Genomic DNA, 25,691 nt, shown 5'->3' with positions numbered 1-25,691 from the left:
CAATGGACTTATACCAATCTCACAAACAAAGCGGATGTCGGATACCAATAAATGGATTTACACCAATCTCCTAAAACAAAACAATGATACTGGATGCCAATAAATGGACTTACTCCAATCTCACAAACAAAACAGAACATGGATATCAGATGCCAATCTATCTGGACTTATACCAACCTCCAAAGGATGATCATAGGAGTACAAAGGCCAACAACATGGACTTATAATTGCATCCTCACATACAACAATCAAACAAAAGCAATGGACATAAGTGGCCAAATGAAATGGTCTTACACTCTATCCCTTCCAAATCATAGGAACAATGGCCAATGAATGGACTTACAGTTGTCCTCAATGGGCAAACTCAAACAATCACAAAGATATGAAATTATGATCATGCTATAATGAACAATTAATGATGATAAGTGCACAAAAGTATGCAAACAAACATGTACAGATAAAGTAATCAATCAAACAAAGTCATTTAGCACACACTATAACCAAGCAATTAGGCTCAAGCAAGGGTTAGACTTTAAAGTCAACTGGAATGGGGTAAGTGGTGCTCTTAACCTTAACATTGAGATTTAAGGTGAAGCAGATGAAAGGATATGAGGGGTGTGCCTCATTGCTCTTATCCCTGGTCAGGGAGAGCGTTGAATATCAGAAGATGTGGGAGTTCAGAAAGTTGGAACTCTCTCCACAAGTTAATGACTCTATAGATCTTGGGTTAAGATCCACAATGCTACAACATGTAATGTGAGCAAAGGGAAGACACATAGAATAGTAGGAGATGGACTACACATCTCTTCTATCTACCAATTGCCTTATCAAAAGGACTTTTCCTGCTTGGGGACAAAGATAAACAATCACAAACATTGCCTCTTAAGGAGGACTTCAGACAGGTGCCTGGCCAAGTAACAGGCCAGGTCTTCCAGACTACATGGAGACAAGAGATTCTACCTCAATGCTTAAGCTATCAAGCAAAGCAAAAGCAAGTTCACAAAGGAACTATAGCAACTAAGGTACCTGAAATCAATCAAATATAATCAGTATACCAATCACAAAGTCAAAACAGACAAGATAAGAGCCAACAGTCAACACAATCAATCATATGTGCAAAGCACAAGCTCAAATCAAATGAGCTAGAGGCATCCTACAAAACAAGTCAATGTTAGTTCATAACAATCAAATAAACCAAACTCAAACATGAGAAGTAAACCCTTAGGCCAAAGCCTAGGGTCAAAGGAAGAGAAATGAACCAAAATAGAACATGAAAGTTGAAAAAATTAAGATTAATCAAATAAGAACAAAGTCCAATTGATCTCATATCAAAACTATGCATCAAATCCATTTCATAAGCAATTCATGTCAAACCAGGCAGGTTGGAATCACATTGGAGCAAACAGAATGAATCACTTCAAACTAAATCAAGAATGGCTCAATAAATTCCAAGAAAAATCATGCCTAAACAGAACACATTGAATGAGCAACACACCAAAAATCATTGCATTTGGATAATTTGAAGCATGGAAATTAAATTCATCAAGTCATGGTATGCATATACAAGCTCATACAAGGCACCAAATCATGCATCAAGTTCAAGCAATCATAAAACAGAAACCAAACATGATAAATGAATGAAACCAAAGCCATGACAAACTTCAAGATGCCTATAATGCATATGTAAAATTTTAGGTCCATCCAATAAACACCAAGGATTTCACAAATCATATAAGATCATGACTCACAAAAGGTCCACAATTGGTCAAACAGGGGGAAAATTCTCAAACAAATAGAAAATGCATTCAAAAATTCCAGGAAAAATCACAAGAAAACTTAACATCCATAAGTATCAACATGCAAAAATTCAGAACAATTGGCATAGCACAAGCATGGTAAAGAAATTCCACAAAATTGACAAGAAATGGTGTGACACACATTGTCACACCTCCAATGATCACATCATAACTCATAATCCAGGAAGGAAAAAATCACAAACCATATACCAAAATGTTCATCAAAGTGTCTAGATTACACATGTAAAATTTCAAGAATTTTGGATCAACCATCATGATTTCACAAATGAAATGGCAAGCTATATGCAAGAAATGACATATGAGCACAAACCCTAGGCAATTATTTTTTCCAACCGTGCACAAATTCATTAAAAATCATCAAAAAATAGTAGACATGGCAAGGATCATGGTGGAAAAAATCTCATATGATTTGGATTATTATTAAGAGAGTTATGATTTTTCTAATGTGAAAGAAAAATAAAAAATGTGAAAGGAAAGCATGTAAACATGGTGAACATATATGAGAAAATGCAACAAGGCAATTTGTGAAATGCCTGAGGCCAGATTCGAACCGTGGCATTATTTGAACTAAGCGCGCGCCTAATGAAACGATGCGTTTCATTAAAATATATGGTGCGCTGCTATTGGTCACATGGCACACAAACATGAAATCCATGCAAAACAAAGGTCAGGCAAGATCAAGAAGGAATCTGGAAACGAAAACTGAGACATTCATCACGCATTCATCATGTTCATCATCATCATGAACTTTTGGTCACAGAAATTTATGAAACTTATATCAATCGAACCAGCATTCATCATACATCACTAATCTAGCATTGATTTGTCCTAATTCTACGCATGGCAAAAGAATCGATCCAAAGAAGTTTCAGCATCCAAGATTCAAATCCATATAACTTGCTCAAAACTTAATGAAATTACACGATCTAAATTGCAGAATGCTCTACATGCTAGGATCTACAAAAGCCACATGATAATTGTGAGAATTGGAGCAATCGAGTTCTTACCTCTATGAAGATGCAGCAGCTGATTCGTGCTCCTCAAGGCTTCAATTGTGAAAACAGATGCTTAATGATGCTAAGGAAGATGAATGAATGATGTACTTTAGCTCAACAATGCTCAGATTCGAAGAAATCTCCAAATGCCATGAACATGCTCAAGCTCCAACAGTTCCAATTCTTCAAGAATCCTCCAATGTTTGCTTCAACAGATCTTCAATACTTCCTGCAGATGATGATTAGCACAAGAACAAGCAAAAGGAATGGTGAAATTTGATGAACAAAGTGAAAAAAAAGTTTGAGAGAATTTGAGAGAATTTGAGTGAATTTGTGTTTGGATCTGAAATTGTGAAGTTGTTCTCCTGAATTCTGTTATGATTAGTGCTTTATACCACCTGTTAATCACACTAGCTAAACATGATTAGGCAAAATGCAATGGATTAGTGAATTGAGCATATTATGCAATTTGGCCAAAATGCCCTTATGCTTATGTGACCAATGGAACAGTGTAAATTCACTTGCAGCAAGTTGCAATTTCTGTTTTAAGGCAAATGGAATTGGTTTGGAGTGAAAATTATGCATACTTTTCAAAATCACTTTTTCCCACCAAAATTTAAAATGAAGTCAATTGAAAAATGCACTTTTTGTGTGATGATTTTTGATGAAATGTAATGAATGGTTATGATAGAGCATGTCAAATGGAGATTGCTCAAAAAAGAATCACATGAATAGGCCTTTTGGTTCAAAAGTTATGCCTTGTTGAAGTTCAAAATTTCTTGACAATGATTTGATCATAACTTGCCAACCACACATGAGAAATGGATGTTCTTGGACTCTTTGGAAAGGTGAGAACAAGATCTTCAACTTTCATGTTGGACAAAATTTGATTTGAAGCTTTCTTGATGATGTAAAGTTGAGGAGAAGACCTTTCCATTTTTGGCAGTTTGAAATTACAGGTCACCTACTATTTTTGGCAACTTCTTATCTGACCTCAAATCCTTCAAGGTTGATGTTTGAAATGTTATATGAGGCTTGTATGGACATGAATGAGACCTCTCCAACCATTTCCCACCATCAAATCCCTGATTAAATGCACAGTTGACCACAGTTGACTTTGCTAGGGTTTTGGTTGACTGAGCAATGCCTTGATGAATTTCAAGCCTCTACCACTTGAGATCTTGATTCCAAATGATATCACAAATCATATGACTCTCTTATGAATGCTCATGGTGCCCAAATTCTCAAGAATGGCCACCATGTATTGCTCAATGGCTATCTTTAACTGTCTTGACCTAGTGTTGCTTCCTCTGCAAGTAACAAGGTTAGATGACAATATTTTTGTACTTTTGGCTAGTAAACAAATGAAAAGCAATGATATACAAGTGCAATACATGCTTGGTGATCAAGAACCACACTCACAAGATAACCCACCCATTAGAAAGGAGGCAAAGGTACACAATGATCCTTGAGGCAATGAATGATATGATATGATGCCATGAGGGATCTTAGGGACAAAATTGGGGTCTTACACATACTAACAGCTGCCTTCCCATGCTCGGACAATGGGTTCTTCTTGACATTTGGACCTACGTCCTCAAAAAACAAATCCCGCTTCTCACAAGGTCTTGCACCTTGGTCTTTAATGGATAGCAATTCTCCACATCATGTCCGGGAGCGCCAGAATGATACACACAATGGAGTTCAGGCTTATACCACCACTGAGGATTGACTGGTACAGCGGGAGGGTCTCCTGGAGTTATCAACTTACTATCGATCAAGGAAGGATAAAGCTCAGCATAAGTCATCGGAATCGGGTCAAAAGTTACCCTCTTCCTCTCGTAGTTGCTGGTGTTGGTGTTATTGTTATTGCGAGGCTGGTAGGCCTGTTGTTGTTGACGATGTTGTTGTTGTTGTGGTTGTTGATGAACTTCTCTGAAAGCAGGTGCTATATGAGCCACCTGGTATTGGTTGACGGTTGGACGTACATCCTTCCTCCTCATAGAGGGCCTTCTGTTAACATGAGAGGACACAACATGAGTCTCTCCCTCTTTCTTCCTAGCAAAGCCCACATATTTCTTTGCTGAGGAACCTCATCTCGAGACAAGCGTCCTTCACGGACCCCTTCTTCTAATCTCATCCCCATATTCACCATTTCGGTGAAGTCCGAGAGAGCACTAGCAATCATTCTCTCGTAATAGAAAGAGCTCAAAGTCTTCAAGAAGATCTTTGTCATCTCCTTCTCCTCCAGGGGTGGCACTATCTAAGCTGCTAGTTCTTGCCATCTTTGGACGTATTCCTTGAAGGTCTCTTTATCCTTCTGGGACATCGCCCTCAATTTGTCCCCGTCTAGAGCCATATCCACATTATATTTGTACTGCTTTACAAAGGCCTTACCTAGATCATTGAAAGTGCAGATGTTTGCACTCTCCAGCCCCATATACCACCGGAGCGCAGCACCTGTGAGGTTGTCCTGAAAGTAGTAAATCAACAGTTGGTCGTTATCAGTCTGTGTTGACATCTTGCGAGCATACATCACAAGATGTCTAAGTGGAGATGTATGTCCCTTATACTTCTCAAAGTCAGGCACTTTGAATTTAACAGGGATTTTAACGTTGGGCACCAGGCACAACTCAGCAGCACTTTTCCCAAAGAGGTCCTTACCCCTCAAGGTTTTCAGTTCCTTGTGCAGCTCAAAGAATTGATCTTTCATTTCGTCCATCTTCTCATATACGTCCGGGCCCTCAGATGGCTCGGAATGATAAATGGTGTCTTCAACACGGGGAAGGGTGTGCACAACAGGAGGTGGCACAGACAGGACCGGGCTAGATGTTGGCATAGAAGCGAGAGTAGGAGCGAAGCCCTCTGGCATGAAATTGGATGGCATTCCCCAAGGGAACCCGGCTGGCATAGGCGGAGCAAAGTGGGATGTTGCAGTAGGCACGGTTGAAGTAGCCATCTCAGATATGACCGTCCTCTCGGGAGGAGTTGCAGGAGTTGGTGAAGCTTGGCTTTGTGCGTCCAGAACTGACTCCATCATGGCAGTCAGTCTAGCAATCTCTTCCTTCAGGTCACTGTTCTCTTGCTCGAGATGTTCCATTATCTTCAGATGATTTGCTCTGGTATTATACCGGTGCGTCAGCTTGTCTTCAAAATAAATGAAGAGCAAATAGTTAGACCACTGATCAAGAGCTCGGAACAGAACCTGCTTATGCATATGATGCATGCAATGCTTGTGCACATGATTTATTTTTTAGTCAGAGGAACTTTTTAGAGATCTATTTGCAAATATTTGAATTTTTTTTAACTTTTAAGACATATATGAAATACTCATAGCAATAATATTTGGAAACTTTTTACACCAAGGAAGTAATACAATTTTGGTAACCAAATACAATGCAAGCGAAAAGGAGAATGAACATCCTATGGAGCCCTAGAAACAATCGTCCAAAGCCTTCGAGATCGGAAGATAAGTAGCACGGAGCCTCTTCACCTCTCTCTCATAAGCTGCTTCCATATCGGCCTTCTCCTTGGCAAGCTGATCATACTTCCTCTTCCAAAACCTAGATGAATGAGGAATAAGAGAGGTAACCACATCATCAGGCTCATCAATAACCTTATGCTCTAGAAACTCTATCACTGCATCCTTATCTTTGAGTTGCTGAAGAAGTTCCTCACGCTCACGAACCCAAGCACGCGAACGGTCTTCGTCTCTCAACTCCTCTACTCCTTTATTAGGGAGGATTGAAGGCCCAACCATAATCATAGGGGTAGGTCTCGGATATTCGTATGGCATGCGATACTCGAGAGCTCTCCTCTTCACCCAAGCGGTGTAAGGTTCCAAAGCAATACAATTCTTCGGACCAAGCTCCTTCCTCCCTTTCCTATGAACCTTGCGCCAGGCGCGGACCATCTCGTCCTTCAAGTTTTGGGGATCTTTACCCTCCTGAAAGAACAAGCCTTCCAACGAAATATTGTTAGGTTTATCCTTTAAGGGGAACCCAAATTGACGGCGAGCCAAAGCAGGGTTGTAGTTAATTCCACCATATATACCAAGAAGAGGTACACTGGAGAACTCACCACAAGAGTCAATAATCTGAACGCCATCATAAACACGATTATGCCAAGAGATATCATCATTAGTGAGAGACATAAGTCTCGTGGACCACCGTAGACATCCCTTGTTCTCCTTGAAGGCAAGCGTCTGAGGCAAGTGCGAAATAAACCACTTGTACAACAAAGGCAGACATCACACAATGGAACCACCACCCTTTGCATTCCTCATATGCAAAGAGAAATAAGTGTTACCCAACAGAGTCGGAACGGGATTAAGAGAAGAGAAAATCCTAATAGCATTCACATCCGCAAAGTTGTCGATGTTGGGGAATAACACTAGCCCATAGATGAGGAGTACAAATATGGCTTCAAAAGCTTCCTTACTCATGGCCTTCCCAAACAAAATAGCTTTGGCATACTCCTCAAGTGTAGGTAAAAGCTGGAAATTCGGAAAAGTGAAGCACCGATACAGAGGATCGTAGAACTGCACCAACACACTCATCAGACCTTCATCCACCTTGGTAGAAAGAATAGACAGAAGCTTCCCATGGAGAGCTTTGAACTCCAAAGGCTCTAATACATAAGATGTCAAACTCCTTAACTCTTTCAAGTCGGGTTGTCTGAAACTGTACTTCTTCGTATTCCTTCTTTGCTTATCCATGTCTGAAAATTTGCAAATAGACCTCTTAAGTTCCTTGAAAATCTTTATTGTTGATGATATGGATGCGAATGAATGCATGAATGCATGGATGCAACAATCACACTCAAGGATCAAGCAAGTCACACCACACAAAGATCACGGGATGGCTCAAGTCATCATCAATATCAATCATCCATTTTGGTGGATTATGGTTTACACCTTATCAACACCCAAGTTCCATTGATATTGAGGATATACGAGAACAGATCAACCGCGAATCAAGGGTTTGTTGTGAGTCAGGAGCATGGAGTCTCGGTTAAGAACCACCCAACGGGAGTGTACTATGGTTAAACCTGACAATCATGTTCTAAAAAGGTTCCCATAGTCATCATCTCATCTTTCGGATATTATCGGATAAAACGACTACTCGTATTCCAAAAATATTCTCAAGAGAGACTCTTATGAGTGTAGCATCGCGTAACAATCGCCTCAAGTCTTACACTTGAACGACCTTCGCACTACGTCCTAAAATAGGCCAAAATGGGCTAGGTATCTAAGGTCCTTGGCTTCTAAGGTTTATATTGGAAAGAGTAATGCCTAACCACGACTACTCGTGTGACATTATTGATCCCAACAAGACCTCCACCAAGTGAATGGACTTGCAAGTTAACTTGCTAAGGAATAACTCCACACAAGTCAACAAGACTATGTCATTCTCCTATCATAAGTACACTCGAGTTCGGGTATAGAACTCATCTCACAAGAAACCACCAAACATACAAGCAATTAATATATCAAGCAATTCATACATTACAAACAATACAGTCATCCCAAATTTGCACAAAAATATGTCACCAATAAATATACAAGACACATAAGCAAACAGTAGGCTAAACCCACTAGAGAGTTGTGTGTCCCCAACAGAGTCGCCACTTTTCTGTAGCGAGGTTTTCGTTACCTTTAGGCTTATTGACTAAACCAAAAGTAAACATACAATTCGAGTCGCCACCACACTTTTATTTGTCCAAAGGAAAGGCTAAAAAGCGAACAAAAGCCAAGGTAAGAAGTTTTTCAAATAAAAAACTAATAAAAATGTCAAAGATCTGGGTAAGGGGGTTGGTTATGAAATGGGAAGGTTTTACGCACCCAAAACATCCTTAGTACTCTAAGGGAACCCTTTTTGCAAATATATGTTGTAGGTTGGTATTTATGAAAAGATTTGTGCAAAAAAAGATTGGGGAGGATGAGAAAAGAATAGATTATATTTACAATTTTTGTTGTTTGAATGGATGAACCCATTGCCTATGTACCATCACAAAGGAGGATCAAAACCTCGTAGTTCGGGGTAAAAATCACAAAGATTGGTAAATTGATTTGATCAAAAGCCTTAAGGTCTTTTGTTATCAAAGGGAGAAAACTCAACCTAAACCAACAATCCACCATGTGAGGACGGCTTCAACATACTAGTGAGGGGTTAACCCTATAATAAGTATGGAAGACTTATAATCCAATCACTAAGGATGAGGTGAGATTTACATCAACCACTATGATAACTCAAACCTATGACTAATGTTTTATGAAAGAGTTTTACAAAGGTGGCCATTGGAACCACAAAAACAACTTGAAGTAAGTTATATTTACAAGTTAGATGTATTTACCGAAATGAAGTCAAAGTAGGATTTAAGATTTATTCACAATGAGTATTTATGAAAATATTTTGAAAAGTCAAAGGCATAAGGCCTAGGTTTCTAGTTTGAAACAAAGTCAAAGTTTGCAAGAAAATATTTTGGCTTGGTTAGAGTGGGGAGAAAAAGAGAAGGGATAGTCCTAAAGCATACAAAGATAAGAGGGAGAAGATAAACCCTTGGAGTTCCTTTTCTTGGAATCATAGAGATGATTCAAGATGCTCATTTACTTTGGACTTAGCACACAAACAAGCAATCAAACAATTTGGATTCAAGCTCCTAGAATATCCATTTGGCTTGTCTCTCTTAACTTGGCTACTCATGACAATGGTCCCCTTTTTACTATCTCAAGATGGAATCCCTATCACACAAGAGCAAACATCAAAAAGTTCACAACATAATAAGAGGAATGGACAAAGAATGAGTTTAGATGAGAAGTCCTTTAAAGTCAACTTGGAAATTTAGCATTCTAAAGGCATGAGGCCTAGTTGCTCTTCAACAAATTTAGCATTCTAAAGGCATGAGGCCTAGTTTCTCTTGAACTCCTTTAAGCATAGGTAAGTCCTAATTCTAAGTCCTTTCTCCTTTTTGCATTAGGTTCACACAAAACAAATACAAAGCAAACACAAGATATCAATATATTTATATACAATAATGAGCTCAAAGGAGCAAAAGAAAAATGACATAAACATAAAATATGGGCTCAAGTGAGCAAAGGGAAAAGCAATATGAATAATGAGTAAGAAATAAATTACATTAAAAGTAAAGGGCAAGAAATTAAATGCTCAAATTAAAGTTAGTAATTAGTATGGTTATGTTAGTTTGTCATAAGACAATGTAGCGCTATGTTAAGTAATCGTAAGTGGACTAATGTAGTAGTCACACCTATCTGAGGCCGGTCAATAAAAATATAGGCAAATAAACACAAGTTAGAGATCATGACTAGTAAGTCAAGCTCCACAAACTTGCCATGCCAAAATAAAGGGGGGAAAGGCCTTGTATGGACTTTAGGTTATTTGCTTGACCAAGAAGCAACCTATCTTGGACACAAAACAACTCACTTGATCATGGATCAAGTTGAGTTTGGTTTGGATCAAAGAAGGTTAAGTCTCTCATTTGTCAAGACCAACCATAAGACATTAACTCATTGGCCAAATGATGAAAAGAATGGGATGAAGATGAAAGGGAGGGAAAAGGAAGACAAGTACCAAATTCAATTGATCAAATGTGAACCAAGTCATCATCAATCAATGCCAAACAGAAACAAAATGAAGATTACAAGTTACCAAATCAACCATATTTTTTTGGTATTTTTTGAATTAAAATAAAATACAAAATAAAATAATCAAAATATGGTCAAACCTCAACTTTAATTCAAATCAACTTCAACAAGTCCAATTAAATTCTCATAGGTCTAACATGGTCAAATAAACTTTGACTAATTTTCTCAACAATTTTGGAAATCATAAACTATTTAAAAACATTTAAAAACAATAAAAAATAACACAATATGAATTAAAATCTCAAATAAATCTCAAATCAAATAAGAAATTGATGAGACTATTTTTCATTTTGACTTATCATGATCGATAGGTGTTAGGAAAATATTTTTGGAATTTTCAAATATCAGAAAGTATTTTAAAATGAATTAAAACTATTAAAAACCAAATAATTCACAAAAAATATTAAATGAAATCACAAAAATATTTAAAAATCAAAATATGAAACTAGACTTTTCAAGAAAATTTTTGACTTTGGTCTCATATTTTTGTGACTTCAAATAAATTTTTTATGAATTTTTGAAAATAAAAGGAATTAACTGAAATTAAAATACAAATAGAAATAATGAAAAATCTAGCGCCACAGGATCAACCTCATTAATTGGCGTGGCACAGATCAAAGGCTCAGAGGTGAGGACGCATGGTGGACATAAGTCAAGCGCGCGGCATATTGATTTAAAACAAGTAAACATAATGAATGGTCAGGATTAGAACGTGGAAGCACAATCCAAGGGTTGGGAAAGCAACCACGTGGTGATGGTGGTGGAAACCACCATCTTCTCCGGTGAGATACCAGATTCCGGCCACCACTTGCAGAGAAAATTTTTATAACGAAAATGAAAAACAAGGACATCAAATTAAAGCTCAGGTGATGTACATCACCACTGTATCCATGGATCTTCCTCACTCTTCCTATCTTGAGAGAAATGTGAGATGGAAGATCATGGTGTGTCAACTGCAAATGCACGAAATGAAGAATTGAGACCACCATTGGCCTGCCTCAAGTGTGAGGACTTCAGAAAACCACACAAACCAAAGAAGACTACATTGAATTGCAAGATCTAGATCCAAAAAGTTTGAAGTTCTACCTCTGAAATGGAGCTCTCAAGGCCACGAATTCTTCAAGATCTTGATCCCGTTTTGCTCTGGAGATGTAATGGAGGTGAGAGGCTAAGGAATTAAGCTTTGAAAATCAACTAATGATGTTGAATTTCAAGCTTGAAAAAGAGAGAAAAATCTGAAAATTCCTTTGGTAATGGTTGGGGTTTCATTGCTGCAGCATTTCAGGTCTCCACAAGGTTGCCAAATGAATGAGATTGAGTGCTTATTTATAGCTGAAGAGGGTTGAGTTCATGATTCCCTCGTGTGCATGACAAATTTGAACTTTGGTGCATGGGCCTGTACAAGCGCATGTGAGACCCAATGATGGGTGCTAAACCATGTTGAGATCAATTGAAATGGAATTGGTCGTGCAATTTGGAAGGAAATGGCTTGCACATTAAGTTTCACCATGAAATGCAAAAATAAACATAAAGAAAGAGCTCTTCGAAACTCACACATGGAAAGTCCAAAAAAATAATGTGAGTAATGGTTGGAAAGCCCTTGAAATAAGGGACAAAAGTCATGTTGGGAAAAAATTCATTTGGCATTTGAAAATTAATGAAAACTGACTGTGAAAGTTTGGGTACAAAACATGTTTAAGTCTCCTTTGAAAATTTTCACATAAAACAAACCTATTCAAGCCCCTCTATTTCCGTGATGCAAGCTTCAAATGGAAACACCTCCAACATAAAAGTTGTATATATTTTCAAGATGATCAATTTAGACTCAAATTTTGCATTATTAGGATTTTCCATGAAAATGTTATGGGCATTTGAAGTCAACACTTTTTCAAATTCAATGACTAAGGTCCAATGTGACCTATAATGTTTTGTATTATCACATGTATTTATTTTAGTATTATGAAACTTTGTACAACATAAAATTTGAATGAAACATCCTAAGCTTTCCAATGAATTTGGTCTCACCTTAAAATAATAAAAATTAAGGAAGTTAGGTCCTTGGGAAGTTGACCCAAAATTAGGGTTTCAGTCAAAATGACCTATAATGTTTTGAAATGAATGATGACCTTACAAGTTTAAAATGTATTTTTGATGAACATGAAAATTGTTCATATGGTTCTTAAGAACATTTTTCTCTTGGGGTCATCTTCATTTGACAAACACATCAAAAGTTGTATCTCAGTGGTCCTCAGTTTAGTCAGATGACTTGACTGGTCAACTTTTCAAGGTCAAACTTCCAATCTTGATGAATAAATGATTGAGGATCCTCAAATAGGCTCATATATGCATAAAATAATGAATTAAAGCACTTCCCTTGATTAAATTTGATCAGAGGTTGAGATTGTTTCATGGGCAAGGCACAGTCAAAGCATAGTGAAATTAGGATTTCCTTGGGAAATAATCCTCAAGCCCTTTGGGTTATCTTGATAAAATTGGAAAATTGAGATACTTGGGAGACATATATGATGATTAGGAGCTTTGTGGACCATTGTCATGCTTTTCTTCATCTTCATTTGGCCATTTCATTGGGCTTATGAGCCTCATAGGAGCATGGGAGCACATGATCACTTGAGTTTCAAAACAAAAAGAGTTAGTAACATATTTTTGTGCTTTTGGTTAGTAATCAAAATAAGAAAAGCAATAATATACAATACAAGCATGCTTGGTGGTCTCAAACCATTCTCACAAGTCCCAACCCTAGGGTTAAAGAGCCAAACATGCTATGATCCTTGAGGCAATGCACTGAGCAATCATATGATGCCATGACGGATCTTAGGGTCAAAATTAGGATCTTACACTATTTAAAATTTATACAATTAAAATAGTGCTTGCATAATTATATACTAGAGAAATTATATTTATTGATTTAATAGTTTCACAATTATATGTTATTGATGTAAATAAGGGAAATATATATATTTCTACGAGAAAAAGTGTACTATTTATCTAAATATGAAAATTTTATTTTTCTTACAAATTAATTTAAATTATTTAAATACGGGAAAAAATATACATATGTCTCTTATAAATTAATTTAAAATATTTTTCATAGATTTGCATTAATTTAAAACTTTGATTTTGCATATTGTATGTAGAGCTCATGATATGGATATCTTGCTATATTATTATGGAGACTGTTAGGAGAAAATAAGTTACATTTGGAATGCTTAACTTGAACACTATTTTTGTTTTGTTTTGTAAAACTAAAAGATAACAAATACTTTAGCTTCAATATATTATGCACTGCTATTGTGTTAAATTTGATGGTTCACATTGCAATCTTCGTATTTCATATTAATTTATTAAGGTTTATAAACTGATTACAGGTATGCTAATGAACCTCATTTCACCATTATTTCTCATATTAATCTTATTATACCATTATTTCTACATTTATATTATTTAAAAATAATATTTTATATATGGAGAAAATATTATTATACCATTATTTCTATATTTATATTATTTAAAAATAATATTTTATATATGGAGAAAATATGACGTTGATCCAAATATTTTTATATACGGACACAATTATAAATTCTACATTTATATTTTTTAAAAATAATATTTCTATACGAGAAAAAATTATTGTTCTACTTATATTTTATTTTCTACATGTATATTTTTTTAAAATATTAAATTTTTTTGGTTAAATAATTTTATCATTTTTATTTTATTATTATTTTTATTAAATTTTAAAAACAAATACGGTACTAATACTCTACCGATTAATTTATGAAGGTAAGGCAAGTTAGATGCAGCCAACAACTTCCTTTAATTGAAGTCTTTGCCCCAATTTCTGTCTTTAGTACCGTATAACTAACACATGTTTACATATAAAAAGCTGACTTGGTTTTCTAGTTTCAACAAACTGTTTATTTCTCTAATCAACAACAAAGAGAAGTAATAGCAAACAATGACAATGTCAATGTCAATATGCACCCAACTAGGAGCAAAGATTCCACCACGATGCTATCTAATGGACCAATCCAAAACATTCCTTAATCTCCAAAAGACACATTCAATGCCCCCAGAGAAAAAAGAAGTGTTCAAATCCCTGGATAAATGGGCAGTGAAGAATCTTTTGCCACTAATCAAACCTGTGGAGAAAAGCTGGCAACCCCATGACTTGTTGCCAGACTCGTCGCTACCTGCGGATGAGTTCATCGATCAAGTGAAGGCCCTGAAAGATCGAACGGCCGAGCTTCCCGACGATTATCTTGTGGTTTTGGTCGGTGGCATGATCACCGAGGAAGCATTGCCTACGTACCAAACATGGGTGAACGGGTTGGATGGAATTGGGGACGAGACAGGGTCAAGTTTGACACCATGGGCTATATGGACAAGATCTTGGACTGCCGAAGAAAATAGACATGGAGATTTACTCAAAACCTATCTCTATCTTTCCGGTCGCGTTGATATGCGCATGATTGAGAAGACGATCCATTACCTGATTGGAACTGGCGTGGTAATTTTATGTGTAATCAATCATGCATCGTTAGCATTGTTAGCATTTTCTTAATATAAATTGATTGCTCATTGTGTAGGATGTGGGAACCGAAAACAATGCGTACATGGGCTTCGTGTACACATCATTTCAAGAGCGAGCCACATTTGTGACGCACGGCAACATAGCTCGAATGGCCAAAGAAAGAGGTGATTTAGTACTTGCACAAATATGTGGTACCATTGCTGCGGACGAGAAGCGCCACAAGAACGCTTACGTGAGAATCGTCGAGAAGCTTCTAGAAGTGGACTCATCAGAAACTATGATGGCTATAGCAAATATGATGCGGCGCAAGATTACAATGCCCGCACACTTGATGCACGATGGACAAGACCCGCGACTCTTCGATCATTATTCAGCGGTGGCGCAGCGTATTGGCGTGTATTCGACGGATGATTATGCTGATATCTTGGAGTTTTTAATTAGAAGGTGGAAATTGGAGAAGCTTGAGGGCTTGACAAGTGAGGGACAACGTGCACAAGAGTTTGTGTGTAAGCTTGCACCGAGAATAAGAAGATTGCAGGAACGTCTTGATTTGCGAGCAAGCAAGATCAACCACAAATTCAGTTGGATCTTCAATAAAGAGGTGTCATTGTGATGTTTTATAGTCTCCCATTAATATTTAATTAGTTAACAATAGTATATAAACTTCTCATATTTTATAATACTTATTTAAAACATAGCTTAGCATGGAAATGGATTCATGCTCATGCGCTTTGAATTTTGTTGTTTTTTTACTGAGAGGGGGGTCCGTTCAAATGACTAGGTAGTTAGGGGTATGCTGGAGTGTGGAGTGGAGTGGCCAGCTATACTCTCCAACTTGCTCTCTCTCTCTAGAAATATGTTCTGTCAAAGACTTAAGAAAGTCTGTACCGTTGAATTGATTGACTTTAGTTTTTCTTTTATTTATTGTGATTTTGTTGTTTGCCTCATTATTTGTTTTCCTTGCCATACCTTAGAGTTTATTTGTTTCAGTTTTAAAAAAAAAGACTTTTTTATTATATTTTTTAAAATAGATTTTAAAAGATATTTATTTAAAATATTTTAAGTTTTCTTTATATTCAATTTTTTTTTAATTTAAAGACAAATTTTAACATTCTATAATATAAACACACATTATTGAATATCAAAACATAGTCGAAATGATAATTTTTTTAAAAAAATTATATTTTAAAAATGATATTTATGAAAAATTATTCGAAATAGTTGTAAAATTAACTGATTTTTTAAAATTTTAATATTCAATTTTTTTCAATAAAATGATAAAATATCTAAAATAATATTTTAAGAATAACTATTCAAATTAATTTTTTTTGACGTTTTTATGAAAATTTTCTTTTGTGAACTCTTTTTTACGTAAAATTATGTTATATTATAAAATAATTTTTTAAAAAAAGTCAAAATAAATGGACCTTTATTCAGATTTATTATTTTGGCACACTTCTAAACTCTAGTGCTCTATGTTTCTTTTGTAACTTCTAGATTTTTTTTTTGAAATAAGCAGTTTTTAAAAAAAAAAATCGAAAATAATCAATAATTCAAAAAAAAAACCAAAATAACCAATTTTACAAGAGGATGCGCCAGATGAATTGACACACCCCCCTAAGCATGAAGAGGAGACGCCAATAGCATTGACGCATGCATTGACCTCCTCATAAGGAGACACCAATGCTATTGACGCATGCATTGGCCCTCATGAGGAGGCACCAATGCTCCTGGCGCCTTAGTGCAATTTATAGTGTGGAGCATCACATGCAGGCGCCATAGGGGTTGGCGTCCACACTACAAATTACACTAAGGCGCCAGGAGCATTGGCGTCTCCTCATGAGGATCAATGCATGCGCCAATAGTATTGGCGCCTCCTCTTCATGGTTAGGGGATTCGCCAATTTATCTGACGTATCCTCTTGTGAAACTGATTATTTTGGTTTTTTTTTGAATTATTAATTATTTTTGATCTTTTATAAAAAAAATTGGTTATTTAAAAAAAAATCTAACTTCTACAACTTCTGTTTCTTTTTTTAAAGTAATATATGGTTCATGGTTTGATATTAAAAACATCTTGTTTTATTTCTAGATAATTCTCTCCATCTTTAATTCTCTCTCTCTCTCTATATATATATATATATATATATATATATATATATATATATATATTCAAATTTGGATTAATATCGTGTAAAAATTTAATTAAAATAATTTATAATTTGATTAATATGTATTATGATATTAAAAAGTAATCATAAATGACAATAAAATTGGTGAATTGAATGTACAAAATTTGTCAATACACTTTATAATTTGGTTTCTGAATGCTCTAATATTAAAAAAAATAGCTTTATGTAATGAATTAACTTTGTACAAAAATCTGTTTAATACCGTTCATAATTTTATTGAAGGTTGAACATAGAAAGAAACTTAAGTAATAAAATAAAGTGAGTTAATTGAGTGTAAAATATTAGTTAATATTATTTATAATTTAATAATTCAAATTGATTATTGTTACTTACTACTCATGTCACTATTATATTCAAATACTCTTTTTTTATATGTTAATTGAATAACTAATGTGTTTTAAAATATATAAACTATATCCATCAAAAGAGATTTTTTTTACGATAACCATGGTTCCATGATGAAGTTTGTTAATTAATGAAATAGTAAAAATGGAGAATGAACTAAAAAATACTTAATAACATAATTTTTATAGTTATTAAAAAATTAATAATAATGATTAATAACACGATTTTATAATTGTGTTATAAAATATATTTTTATATCTTTTAAAATAATATGTATGTTATTTTATTTTTTTAAGTTTTTTTTAAACATATTATTGATCGTATTTGTATTTGTTAACAATACAATACAATAAAAAGATGTAAGTCTAATAATTCATGTCAAAATCGCCTTAATATATATACATGTTTACCAAATATTTTTCTAGATACAACTATCAAAATACCTATTGTTGGAGTGTTAGTTAGTTACAATTATCAATAGTTTGTACCATTAAAAATCTAAATCTATATTATTTTTAATCCGTAAATACATATTAAAAGGGTCAAACTACCACGAGAAGTACAAGTAGTGGTCAAAGAAAAACAAACTCGCCCCTCATAGTATTAATTAGATCAAAAATATATACTTACACCACAATATATATCTATATCATATTTCATTGTTTATCATAAAATATTAGAATAATAAATTTTCTATATATAATTTTTTTTAATTAAAAAATACTCATATAAAACTATCTGATTAACCATTTTTATAATTTTATTAACTAATATTTATATTTTATTAAACAACTATATTTATTGCTAAAAATTATTTTTAATATATAAAGTTTATTAACAAATCTTTCATTAATCATTTTTTTTTATTTTTTATTAACCAACAACTTTGTTTTATTATTAAAAATTATTTTTAATATCTACGCGTTTATTAATCAACTTCATCACTTTATTAATCAATATTTTATATTTCACTAATCAACTTTGTTTCACTATTTAAGATCATTGTTCACCGAGCACAATTCACATACTCTTTATTACGTGTTCATGAAATTGTTTATAAATATTTTTTTTATTAAAAAAAACATTATTCCCCGTATAAATACGATTAACGGTGAATATAATGTAAATATTAATGTCAACATATCATTGTTATTAGATCAAAAATAATATTTTTACACCACAAGATACACCTACATCGTATTTTACTATTCACCAATATAGTAAACAATAAAATATTATAATAGTAATTCTTTTAAAAAATATATAAAAAATTATTATTATTATTTTTTAAATTAAATGATATTTATATATAATTGTGTGATTAATCAATTTCATAACTTTATTAACAAACATTTTATATTTTATTAACCAATTTTATTTACTGCTAAAAATTATTTTTAATATCTAAATATTTATTAATAAATTTCATAATTTTATTAACCAACTTTTTACTTTTTATTAACCAACTTTATTTTACACTAAAAATTAATATATGACATGTATTAATTAATTTCATCATTTCATTAATTAACTTTTTATGTTTTATTTATCAACGTATAGTATATAGTATATACAGTACAATATAAATATTGACTTAAAGTATAGGTGATAATAATAATAATAATAATAATAATATGGGTGTAATTAGATTGACTAAAACAAAAACCAAGGCAAGGACACAAGGGACCATTACTCAACAATCAAGACTAGTTAATGCAAACAGAAAGCAAAAAACAATCAAGTCCGACATGCAAGATCATGAAGAAGATTGCAGTAACACCATGCCTAAAAACAACTCTCCAATAGTACACCAAAGGGACCCTCCATAAAAATGAACATAAATGTCTTGGGAACACGTGATGTCTTTATTACACATTGAAAAATTACTACTTTTTCCTATAGAATTTCCTGCAAAAATAAATCAGATACACCAATGGATTTTTCTGCGACTTTATTAAATAAAATATAATTTTCTGCGGAATAGAGTTTAGATGTAAATTCAGCATTTTAGTACATTTAATTATTGTTTCCTACAGAATTATGATTCACAGAAAACTCCATAGCTATACCTGTAGATTTTGTTGCGAAATTCACATTTTTATGTTATCCTAGAGAAAATCCGCAGTAAAACTAACTATGGATTTTTCTGTGAATTTTTTTATTTTTTCTATAACATGAAATTGAATATATTTTTTCTTTTAAGTATTTTTTTTTATAAAAAAGTTAATAGATTTAAATGTTTTCTAAAAATAATGATAGTTTGTGTTTAAGTTTTACCAAAAAATATTTTTTTTTTGTCTCAAATTCAAATTTGTTTTCTTTAATGTATTAGTTTCATTTAATACATATTTTTGGAAAAGTAAGTATTTTGAAAAAAAAAATAAGAATTTCTTGGACGTAGAATTCAACATGGATTAAAAAAATAATTACTTCTTCAAATTAGTATCTTTGTTTTTAAAATACTTTATTTGTTTAATTATTTCATTAAAAAAAATCTATTTAGGTGAAAATCTTTGGCTTATATGGATTCACAAAAACTAAGTCAAAGAAACACAATATGAACTCGCAATCGTAACGACTGATTGAACTCTAGAACCTAACTTATAATTTTCCTTCTTTCAAGTTAATTAAATTCATCATATGATCTTCCTAATTTTGATTTCACTCGTTATTAATAACAAGTATAACGAATAAAATCGAAACTAAAAAGATTATAAGATAATTTTTTACTTGTTGAACATGATTCCTGACCGATGGTCTGACTTATTTCTATCACTAATTACAACTCAAATATTGATAAAAATATTAGTATTATTTCTTTGTGATAAAGTTTGTACATATTCTATTAGTCAACCAACAATCTTAATCATAACAATTATAATTTTTTTTTTCAAAACACAAAAGATAAAAATATAACAAATCAATTTTTAAAAATAATTTATATAAAATCATTAGTAATATTTATAAGTAAGTTTTTCGTAACCTAATTTTTATTAAATTAATTTTTTTACTATTTTTAATTCCTATTTGTTCTATTTTCTTAATAACTTTTAAGGTGAATTGTGTTATTTTCAATCTTAATTTTTTTTTAAAATATATTATTTTTACTTAATATAATTTTTTCTATTTTTGTAAAAATATAAACTTATATATGAATACAATTTGGTTTGTAATTTTTCAAATTGTATTTTAATAAAAACTATGACATTGTTTAAAAATAAAATAAATAAAATGTATAAAAAATTGAAAAATAAAATTATATATAGTGGGATCAAACCCACAATGTACCTCTTATTGAACCAATTCTACCCCTAGGACTAGGGCTGCAAATGAGTCGAGTCGAACCCGTCGTCAGCTCGACTCGACTCGATAAGAATTGGTTTAGCTCGAAACTCGACTCGAGTTTGATACGAACTTTTTTTTAAGCTCGAACTCGACTCGTTTTAAGTTCTTGAACAACTCGGTTCAACTCGTTAGGTTCAGTTCGTTAGGTTCAGTTTGTTTACTTCACGGACTAAAAAGTCATTTTTTAAAGTTTAAATTTTTTTATTATATTTGACACTTTAAATTATTCTTTTTAAAGGGAAAATATTAAAACAAAATAAAGCTTTCAAGAGATAAATTTAAAAGTCTAATTCAAAAACTATTCTTTTTGAGTTTAAGTTTGTCTAAAAAACTATTACAAATATAATAAAATAGTAAAACAAAAACTATTAGAAATTGATACATTCTCATCATAAAATGATTATTCAACTTCAATCTTCATTACACCAACTGTCAACTGATTTACTGTCATAGCTAGTAAGGAAAGGATAACCTGCAAGATGAAAGAGGATAATTTTTAAGCCAATTAAATTCATATATCAGAATACCAACACAACATGATCATGATGCTTTAAAATGGCACTTTAAAATTCAAAGTCACGGTGCATTATGTTTTTTTTTGAGTTAGAAGTATTTTACTTTGTATAAAAAAATGTCACAAGTATTTTTTAAAATATTTAATTTGATAAGTTAAAAGGTTAAAATCTATACATTATTTTTTTAAATGATACTATTGAGATATATGATATATATATATATATATATATATATATATATATATATATATATATATATATATATATATATATATATATATATATATATATATATATATATATATATATATATATATATATATATATATATATATATATATATATATAACCGAGTCGACTCATGAACCTAACGAGTCGAACTATACATAGCTCAAGTTCAGCTCATTTATTTTACGAACTTAGTTTTGAGCTCAAGTTCGACTCATTTGGTTCATGAACCAAGTCCAACGAGTTAATTATCGAATCGAGTCTCGAACTATTTTCGAGTTGGTTTGGTTCATTTCCAGCCCTACCTAGGACAATACTTTCGATTGATATCTCTTTGAAACAAAAACCATCTATAATTTATTAATTTCTCTTGAATGAAAAAAATGCTCGAACTCAACGTAGAAACAAAATTGATTGAACACATTACGAAGTCGACGACGGAAAATCCAGAAACGCAATTACAACCACCGATTGTCCGTAAACCCTAGAAACGCAATCATAACCACCAATTGTCTCGCCGTTCTTCTTGAAATTCTCCTTGAAGTACGGTTGGTTATCCTTGAAGTTTCTTGAATCCCTGCTCCCAAACCTTCACTTACTCCCAGAATTCTCTCTGCCTCCTTTCACGTAATGTCATATTGGATTTCTAACCTAATTCTTTCCCACTTTTAAGTATTTATATGATCTTACTTTTCAAAACTATACTTTTATCCAATTAAATCAAATTATCTCTCCTTCTACCTCATACTCTCCATTGTTCACAAAATTAACCCATTCTCTTATTTAATCAATTAAATACTAATTAATTAAATTAAATTAATATTTAAATTAAATAAATATTCAATTAAATAACTATTTAACTAAAGTTCTCCATTTCCTATTATTTTATTTTGTTATCAAATAATTAAGTAATAATTCAAATAATACTATTTCATCAGTTCTCAATCTCAGACACCGAGTAATTTCACAAATTACCAAAATCCCCTACGCTCAGAAAATAAGCAAATTCAGTATAATCAATAATAACATGAATAAACAATTAACATGCGCTAAATGCAAGTTAGGGTGTTACACTATGCCTCGTGTACATGTCCTAATTGTTGTGTTTTTGCAGCCATGCATAATGCAAGAAAGTTCAAGAAGGAAGATCAAATCATTCAAATTTTTATGGGATTGAATGAATAATATTAAAGTGTTAAGTCTCACAATTTGGTAATTGAGCCTTTACCAAAAATTAACAAAGTGTTATCCATTGTGCTGCAAGAAGAAAGACATCAAAATTATGGTGCTAGTGGTTGTGGTGTTGTGAAAGAAAATGAAACAGAGGTGTTAGAAAATTCAGTTAAAAGCAATGCAATTAATCATAATTTTGGTAGAGGAAGAGGATATAATGGCCACCAAGGAGGAAGAGGTCGAGGAGGCTCTTTTAAGGAGAAGGTGTCCATGCATTGTGGCAAGAATTGACACACTATAAATGTATGCTATAGGAAGCATGGCTATCCACCAAGCTGGGAAACTGGAAAAGGAAGTGCTAATGCTGACAATGTTGGATCTGACTTCCAAGAGACATATATTGAACTGAAGATGAAAGACACAAATGAGGGAAACATATCTCTCACGCAGAAGCAATATAATGGATTGATTGCTCTTCTTGAAAAGAATGGAATTGATGGAACAAAACATGAAACCAACATGGTAAGAGGAGAAAGTAGTAGCTGTTATTTTGCAAGAGTGGCAAGTAAACATCGTACTCATGAATCTAAACCCAAAGATAGTAATTGTAATTAGATCTTAGATACAGGAGCAACATATCATATATGTAATTCTATTGATTGGTTCGTCTCATATAATGAAGTTATACCCCCTATATATGTTGGTTTGCCTAATGGAACTAGCATTCAGCCACACATGATTGGTAAAGTGAAAATACATGATAAGTTGGTCATAGAAAAGTGTTATATCTACCTAGTTTTAATGTGAATTTGATATTTGTGTCAATGTTGTCTAAGAATCATAATTCTGCCATAGTATTTAAAGATGATTCATTTATTATATAGGAAAGGGGAAGTAAGAGGAAGATTGGTTTGTCTAAGCAATTGGATAGTTTGTACTACTTGAAGCTTAGTCAGGTAAAATTGAATGCTAGTGTCCATGTTGCTAATGTTGATCTTAGTAGGTTATGGAATTTGAGATTAATTCATTTATCTCATGATAAAACAAAATGTTTGAATAAGAAACATACTTACATTCCTTTTTTGGCCAAAGCCTTGTGTGATGTTTTCCATATGGCAAAATAAAAGAAGTTACCTTATGCCTCAAGCAATTCTAATTCAAAAATTGTTTTTGATTTGATTCATGTTGATATTTGAGGACCTTTCTCTACAAATTATATTCATGGATTTAAGTATTTTTTTACCATACTTGATGATCTTACCATGTATATTTGGTTGATTATGATAAAATAAATAAAGAAGAAGTTCCTAGTTGTGTAAAGGGCTTTGTTAACATGGTTAAAACTCAATTCGAAAAGAATGTGAAAGTTATAAGGGGTGACAATGGACCTGAATCCATATTAAAAACATTTAATGATAAAATGGTATTCTACATCAAAGAAGTTGTGTCAACACTCCATAGAAAAATGAAAGATCTCAAAGAAGACATCAACACATACTGAACATTATTAGAGCTTTGGTGTTTCAGTCCAACATTCCTAAGGTATATTGGTCATATCCAGTCCATCGCGCAGTGTTCTTGATTAATAGAATTCCTACAAAGCTCTTAAATGACAATTCCTCGTATGAAGTATTATATGGAGAGTTGTCTGAGCTTAATATGGTAAAGACATTTTAATGCTTATTGAAATTCTGGTACACAGATATCAGATGTCGTATGTGATGTCACGACACTAATATCAGGACTTCGCACAACAATAATAGTGAGCAGATAACAGATATCGTATACGATGTCACGACACCGGGTTCAAGACATATCACACCAGAACCAATTATAGTGTAAAAAGTAGGATGTAAATAACAAAGGTCAATTGTTAACCCAGCTCGATGCAACGTCACCTACATCTGGGGGCATCCAAGCCAGGAAGGAAATCCACTATAATAGTATTAGTTTGAAGTTCTAAACAACCTCTGGTTTTAGAAACTACTCACCTAATCACTACCCTTGGAATTTATATTTAAGACTCTCTTAGATATGAGACCCCCCTCACTTCCCTTTAATCACACAGTAGTGATAACAACTGAAAACAATCAAAGAACAGAAGACACACTTCCAGTGAAACAAAATACACTCTTGCTTAAAAGCTCATGAGTGATTCACAATTACAACTCAATAAACTCAGTCCAATTCAAGTGTCAAGGAGATACTAGAATGGCTCACAAAAAAAAAACTAAACCCTAATTTTCCAATGCTCAAGTGTAGCTCTCTATTCTGTTAATTAGGTTTAGTAATGTCCTATTTAAATAGCCTTTGGTAAGCATGGGCTTAGGAATAAAAATCAGCAGATCCAAACACAAATAAAATAAAATAAAATCATATCAACTTAATCTGATGTCTCCTTAAATGTTTTAACATCTGTTTTGCATAATATTTGATCAAATCAAATATGATATCTCCTTAAATGATTTGACATCCATTATGCAGAATCAAATATGATGTCTCCTTAAATATTTTGACATCCATTCTGCAGAATCTAATTTGATGCCCCCTTAAATGTTTTGACATCCATTATGCAGAATCAAATCTAATGTCTCCTTAAATGTTTTGACATCCATTCTACAGAATAAGATCTAATGTTTCCTTAAATGTTTCGATATCCAGTTTAAACAATCTTCTACAAAATCAAATCAAATTTGATTTAATGTTTCCTTAAATGTTTTGGCAACCATTCTTAGGAAACATTGCACATCTAGAACCAATCTTTGAGCTTATAAAATACGCACTTTGAACCGCAGAATGCGTGAATCAAATCATCAAAGAATATTCACTAATCACACGCTAAAAAAGAAATCTTCCAAGAAACT

General features: G+C 33.0%; 1 protein-coding gene across 1 annotated transcript; it reads left to right on the top strand.

Annotated features, from left to right (window-relative positions):
* Positions 1-14,360: 14,360 nt before the first annotated feature.
* Positions 14,361-15,950, top strand: LOC127082707 (stearoyl-[acyl-carrier-protein] 9-desaturase 6, chloroplastic). The gene is made up of 2 exons (XM_051022935.1): positions 14,361-15,006; positions 15,086-15,950. The coding sequence occupies exons 1-2, from the start codon at positions 14,455-14,457 to the stop codon at positions 15,641-15,643; spliced, it is 1,110 nt and encodes a 369-aa protein (XP_050878892.1). The 5' UTR covers positions 14,361-14,454; the 3' UTR covers positions 15,644-15,950.
* The last annotated feature ends 9,741 nt before the right edge of the window (positions 15,951-25,691 follow it).

This window comes from Lathyrus oleraceus, chromosome 5 (assembly GCF_024323335.1).
Source record: "Lathyrus oleraceus cultivar Zhongwan6 chromosome 5, CAAS_Psat_ZW6_1.0, whole genome shotgun sequence".
Lineage (NCBI taxonomy): Eukaryota > Viridiplantae > Streptophyta > Magnoliopsida > Fabales > Fabaceae > Lathyrus > Lathyrus oleraceus.
This window is presented reverse-complemented; position numbering and strand designations above follow the sequence as displayed.

What these genes read in the sequence shown, in the direction of transcription:
- LOC127082707 (XM_051022935.1), top strand. Translation starts at nt 14,455, where the DNA reads ATGACAATGTCAATGTCAATATGCACCCAACTAGGAGCAAAGATTCCA. An exon ending in ACCTGATTGGAACTGGCGTG is followed by an intron (nt 15,007 to 15,085) that starts GTAATTTTATGT and finishes CTCATTGTGTAG; the next exon opens with GATGTGGGAACCGAAAACAA.